Source organism: Chaetura pelagica, unplaced genomic scaffold, assembly GCF_000747805.2.
Source record: "Chaetura pelagica isolate M959 unplaced genomic scaffold, ChaPel_1.0 scaffold135, whole genome shotgun sequence".
Lineage (NCBI taxonomy): Eukaryota > Metazoa > Chordata > Aves > Apodiformes > Apodidae > Chaetura > Chaetura pelagica.
The window spans coordinates 2,340,265-2,346,962 of NW_009953649.1; the positions used below are offsets into that span (position 1 = coordinate 2,340,265).

General features: G+C 42.5%; 1 protein-coding gene across 1 annotated transcript in view; it reads right to left on the minus strand.

The window, feature by feature from the left end:
* Positions 1 to 540: 540 nt before the first annotated feature.
* Positions 541 to 6,698, minus strand: part of UST (uronyl-2-sulfotransferase) — a 79,304-nt gene continuing 73,146 nt past the window's right edge. The window contains exon 7 of the mRNA XM_010000009.1: positions 541 to 824. Within this exon, the coding sequence (XP_009998311.1) occupies positions 541 to 824 (284 nt within the window). The remainder of the gene's footprint in view (positions 825 to 6,698) is intronic.

Here is a 6,698-nt window from a genome sequence, read left to right on the forward strand (position 1 = left end):
CTTCTGAGCCTGTTCTCCTCGATGTGCACAGACACGGCAGCGGCTCTGACCGTACCACTGGGATACCAGTGTGCTCTGGGCAGGAAGAGGCACTTCCCACACGGCTCCCTGCCCGCAGTCCGCATTGCTGGTAGTTAGTGCCGCAGCGTTACGCAATCAAGACCTGTTTCTGGAGAAAGAGAGAGACAAGAGTCTGTAAAATTTACTTTTCAAGACCAGTTCATCTATTCTTCTGTGTTTTGCAGGTTCCCAGAGGACTACTGTGTACTCTAAAAGTTATTTTGTGATAGACAGTAGATAGTTCTCTCTTAAACTATAGCACAAATGCTACAGAGTCAACATGTTATAATGAATCACACCCGCAAAACCAGGTATCTCCTGGTGGCCCCAGCATGTGCAAAAGGTCTTCATTCTGTTTCAAATGCTGCTGCACATTAACTCAGTTCCTTAAGGAATTGCTTTTAACAATAATTAAAAAAAAATAAAATCTTAAAAAAGCTGGAGGGGTCACCAGAAGAGAAGGGATAGCTCTTCCATCCATCACCTTTTATAGATATCCTCTAGCCACTTCTCATCATCTTGCTCCTCATCATCGATCGGTTCCTCTGTTTCCAGGGGTGAAGGAATGAAGAACTCCGGTCTGGGACGTGGTTTCCTGATATGAGACTTCAATCCAAATTTGCGCTTCAGCAGGTGGAACTGTTCCTTGACATAGTAATAAAACTCATATTCATATCTCATGCGTTGGTAGAGGATCTGTACTGCTTCTGGAGATGGGACGGTCTTTTTCACTGTCACAGTTAGATTGCCAAGTTTCCTATGTTCTGTAAAAAACAAAAAACAAGCAACATGGTGGATGCTGATTAATGAGACCAGACCTAAACTTTTGAAATGAAAAAAAAAGATTAAGGCATGGCCCTACTGCAGTACTGACACAAACGACCTCAATATGTCTCCTTACTCATGGATTCACTTTTAACAACAGATGAAAAAACAGAGACGTTTGAAGTTTAATGTTTAAATATGGCTAGTTCATGCATGGCACTTGGCACTGTGTGTAGTCAGCGAGGATCTTTATTAGCAGCTGTTACCTGAAAATGCAAATCAGGTCATACCAATTATGAGCATAAAGTACACATTGAGAGACACATAATCTTGCCTTGCTTTGGAACTTTTGCCTGATACATGCAAAATGTATCTCCAGCACACAGCTGAGCTCAGCTAATAAATAATTTCCTATATAGCACACGACATCATGTCTCAGTTGTGTTTAATTATTGTTCAAACCTAAACAGATATATATCAACCTGAATCCACCTCTGGCTAGCACCAAAGCATTGGCACTACCATTTATTCTCTTATTCTCTTTTACACCACCTTTACCCAAGGACCAGCACAGACTAACAAATGTCTCATCTTCTTACATTCTCAGTCAGTTGCCATTGATGGGTATTACATTAATTCATACCAGAAAGGACACTGTACTCAATCTGTCCTTGGCTGGGAAGGCCTCAACATTCCTTTTTCTGGTGCTTGGTTGGTAGCTCCCGCCAGCTTTGCAGTCTGGTTTTCTTTATGCACTCAGCAGCAAATATACACTACTAAATATTGCATTTATTAAGCTTAAGCCTTTATACTGCTTGCCAACTTAATTTTTATTTTACATAGGTTATTTTTGTTACAGAAAACTCCATTTACATAGCTGGAAAAAGCTCTTTACTTATACAATCCCTCTAGGACTCTAACTGGGAAAAGCCACTTCTTACAGCTCCAGCTCCCTTTGGTGGTGGCTGCTCCTCCCAGCAGAGAGAGGCACTTGTGTTGGGCTCAGGGGTGCTGCCAGTGATGACAGCGTGAAAGGTACTTGACTGTTTCCTTAGGGGGGTGGTCAGTACAGGGCAGGACAATTCCTGGTGGTGTGCCAGGCAGGGAACCAGCCTGCTGACACCTCCTGGCCAAAGCAGCCAGCTGCTACATGCCACCCTCATGGCGGGCAGAGAGCAAGCAGCAAACACCCTCACCGGCTGAACCTGCAGTAGTCATGGCATAGAGGGCTCCTGGACACGCACAACTCTGCTCTGCTCTACACATATACCTACGTGTATAGATGTATATATACAAACAGACATAAACACTCAGACTCTGGAAGGCTACAGTAATGTAGACTTTTCTGGCTTCTGTTGGTTTGCCTCACAGCATCATCATCAGTAACCGCAGAGCATAAATAGCTGTGAGGTGCTGGCTGTCAGATGGTGCAAGCTGGGCCTGTGCCTGGCTGCAGGCTCAAGCCTTTTGATAAAACAAATGAACTTAGCTTTTTTTGCACTTGAATTTTATTTAGACTGGTTTCTAATCTTAAATACTCTTAAAAGGCTCTTTAATACAAATATGAATTAACAACAGAACTGCCTCTTGAAGCCACCTTAACCACCTCTCCTCATCATAGAAGCAAAATGGAAAAATTAGGTACATCTGGCTTGAAGCCAAAATAACAATCTGCATATGCTACATAAACCCAGCTGTCCCACCAAAGGACCCCCATTTTATGACCTTTGAGACAGCTAACCATATGGAGGGCAACAAACTACACCATTTACTTCTTACAGTTATTTTTTTTAACTGTGTTTGCTTTGGCATTCTTATAAATTACTAAAAAGCATGTACTATGCACTAACCCAAACTCCCAGTGCAGCCTGCTCATGCCTCGAATGAAGACTAAATGGGCATGCAGATATGGATGAAGAAAATTAAATTCCTTTGGGTTACCAGATGATGAATATTTAACATTACTTGGCCTTTTTATTTATTTTATTTTATTTTTTTTTTTAACCTAAGAAATCTTATTACTCAAACAAGCCTGCAAACCCAAACCGGAGAGGAAAGTGGGTTTTAGACTTTGTGGCTCAAACCCCCTTGGATTGCCATATTTAGACAGAACACTCCTAAAGGCATTCTCCACCTCAAAAGAGGATTTCAGAGCAAAGCTCTCCCCAGTGCCCCACCATTCCAGCAGGTGTGACACAGAGGCTCACTCCCCAGTGCTGCTCTGCTGCTGCTGGACAGAACCGCAGGGAGCCCAGCATCCCAGGGGATTGAGCTGGGAGAGGTTGGAGCTGGAGCCAGTGCAGGGCAGCTGCAGGCCAGCGTAGCTGTGGGCTCGCCCAGCTCACGCTTGCGGTGGAAAAACCCCACGCTGAGCCCTGCTGCTCTACGGCTGTGTGAACACGATGGCTGTCACAGATGTAGTAAACTCATTTCCTGGAACTAAAAGGGGATGCCCCGTGTTTCAATCGTATGCAGCTGAGCAGCAGCACGTACCTACTTCTCCAGTTTTAAATGGAAATAAATGTATGTCACTGTGGTTAGATGTGACGCACAAGTCAGCCAGGACTCTGCTTGACATGCCACTCAAACGATCGCTGCGGTGCTAAAACACGGCTGTGATGGCTATGCAAGAAATTATCTCCTTCCAGAATATCTAACTACAGCTCAGCAGAGAATATTCAAACTTGAAATTTTCAGCTGGGCTCTTGAAGGATATCTGGGAAAAAGATGATTTTGGGCGAACAGATGACTGTTTTGGCTCTTCTTGCCATCCTTCCGACAGCTACTGGCGAGGAGCATGGTGGGTCTGGGCAGGTCCCCAGTCTCAGGCAGGAGGAGGGATGGGGCACCATGGCTGTGCTGTGTGACTGAGCATCTTGTGAAGGCTCAAGTTTTCCAAAGGAAAGCAGGGACAGTGGAGAAAAACTATTAGTCACCAACAAGGAAGAACTGTACTACAGACCACAGTTGATGAAAAAGTAAGTGGTAATTTATTCCATTGCATCTACTAGCTTTGTCTGTCTGAAACACTATGAATCCAAATTATCAACTTCCTCACTGCTAGTTTACTCTCTTCTCAGTTATATCAACAAAACAAGGCTTAAGTTTTAACAACATGTAGATAAAGATGAGACACTCATGTGCGTACTGAGGACGGTTATGCTATAGGCTCACTAGCAATGCCTGCTTTGTTTCAGCATTTCTGTCCTGAATTACTGTGCTGCTTTGATGACATGGAATGACTCCTGATTCCAGGAGATTAGGAGAACTCTAGACCACTGGCTGAAACATCCAAAACTCCAGACACCTGCAATCCTAGGTAAATCAGATGTCTTATTTTCAAACGGGGATCTTGGGAGCAAATGCATCAGACTGTAACAGCAATGGACTCTGCAAAACGATGTCTGCCAAGCACAGAGACTGAACTAGGTGAGACAGTTACAGCAATGCTCTTTCTTACTGCTACAATGAATAAGAAAGAATAATGTCACTGTTAAATTTAATTATTAACACTAATGTGGACAAAATGCAGGGAGCTTACAGAATCATAACCCGCCAGAGAAAAAAGGAGAGATGCTAAAACAGAGTTTAGCCAGGAAGAGCTCAGAGACTATCTGAAAGACATAATCAAACAACTACTAAGGCTCTAGGATGTAAACAGCAAGGAGGCATGACACAAAATCAGAACAAGGCAAAACGTACGTCTCGTATCTCTCATGTGATCAGGTAACAAACCTCAACAGACTCTTCTCAGAGACTCTTTTATTTGGTACACCTTAATGTTGCATTCACAATTAAGTTAACAAATAAGGAAAAAAAAAGCTGAAAAATAAGGCACATTGGTAGAGTGAAAAGGCAGATTGTTATGAGAATGTGGTCAGGAACTTTTACTGCTGTTAAGCAACTTGTAAGTTGAACTAGACAGAGTTGGAAGTGCCAAAACCAAAGTCAACTGCAGAGGAAATGCCAGGATTCTCTAGTTGGAGTTGCCGAGAAAATTGCTATGATTGCAGTTCATATGCATTTTCTAATGTATCTTTTATAGCTGTATAAGTAATATTGAATGGATCCAGTTAAATCTGGATCTGACAAAACCACAATGTAAAAATAGTTTCTTACAGACTACTTGTGAACAGTGTTGCATAGTAGGTGATGCAGATACTAATGTTATTGCTTTTTTGCAGAAAGGAGAGGAGAGGAGAGGAGAGGAGAGGAGAGGAGAGGAGAGGAGAGGAGAGAAGAGAAGAGAAGAGAAGAGAAGAGAAGAGAAGAGAAGAGAAGAGAAGAGAAGAGAAGAGAAGAGAAGAGAAGAGAAGAGAAGAGAAGAGAAGAGAAGAGAAGAGAAGAGAAGAGAAGAGAAGAGAAGAGAAGCGAAGAGAAGCGAAGAGAAGAGAAGAGAAGAGAAGAGAAGAGAAGAGAAGAGAAGAGAAGAGAAGAGAAGAGAAGAGAAGAGAAGAGAAGAGAAGAGAAGAGAAGAGAAGAGAAGAGAAGAGAAGAGAAGAGAAGAGAAGAGAAGAGGAGAGGAGAGGAGAGAAGAGAAGAGAAGAGAAGAGAAGAGAAGAGAAGAGAAGAGAAGAGAAGAGAAGAGAAGAGAAGAGAAGAGAAGAGAAGAGAAGAGAAGAGAAGAGAAGAGAGAAAGCTGCAGTTATTCAGACACATTTCAGCAGCGCTCACAGGCAGGAAAAGCTTCACCTCAGGTATGCTAGGCAGAAAATCTGCAGAGATACAGCCTGGGACTTCAGAACCCAGAGCAAGGACCTAGCCTTTGTGCTTTGCATCACAGTAGGCTGCTATCTGTGATTTTTGTCCACAAAAATGAAGCAATAGAAGAGGCATGCTGTGCAAGGTTAAGATGTCTAAGAGGGATGGAGAGAGGTGGAGGTGCCTTTATTTCCATGTATAGTATTGACAAGTGCAACACTGGCATATAGCATCCAGTTTTGTAACCACATCGTAAATCAGACAGGGTATGAAAACAGCCTCAAAATGACTACTGAGGTTGGAAGGGACACTGTAGAGAAAGATGATAGAACCATTCTGGCCAGCTTACCAGAAAAAGAAGATTGAGAGGTGATTTGTTTATAGCATCTGCATATTTTTATGGTGAGAAAACTATGGATACTGAAAGGTTGGAAGATGAAGCCACAGAAATATAGACTGGAAGTAGGGCACAGCTTTTTAAAGTGGTAAAGCAGACTAATCACTAGAACAAAACAAGAGTTGATTTGCTATCACTTGATACTTTTATGTCAACACAGGATAACTACAATTACTGATCTCTGTGCAGAGGTAAAAGAAACTGCGTGGAGTATAGCACACAAGAAGCCAAGCTGAATGACCCAATGGTCCACTTAAGTCTTTCACAGAGGCAAGTTCCAAACTGTTCACATGTCAGCTTCCAAGTCCAGAGCACCATTGAGAAAGCCATTTTGTCAGTGTCTGAGATACTACAGTGTGACTGTCATTTCTGGAAGATGTCTGAACACATTATTTGATACCTTTCCCAGCTGTTGGCAGTTCAAAACCAGTGGTCACCACCCTTCAATATCAGGCCTTGCGGGAACGTAAAGTAACACTACATTTTTTTTTTAAAGTTTGAGAGCATGGCCTTAAAATTATTAATTATAAGTGCTGCCTCTTGTCTCCCTAGAGCATATATATGACTGCTTATTGTTTCATATAAGATTAATTACTAAAGGGAGAAATGAAATAAAAAATACTAATTAGAACTAGTAGTAATGGCTAATAATAAAATCTATGCACTGCCAAGGTTACTGACAGGGTATACAGGCCTGGAAGATGTGTATTACTGTACGAAAGCTGCTATTAAAATTGGGGGGGGGGGGGGGGGGGGGGGAAAGGAGGTTTTTTCC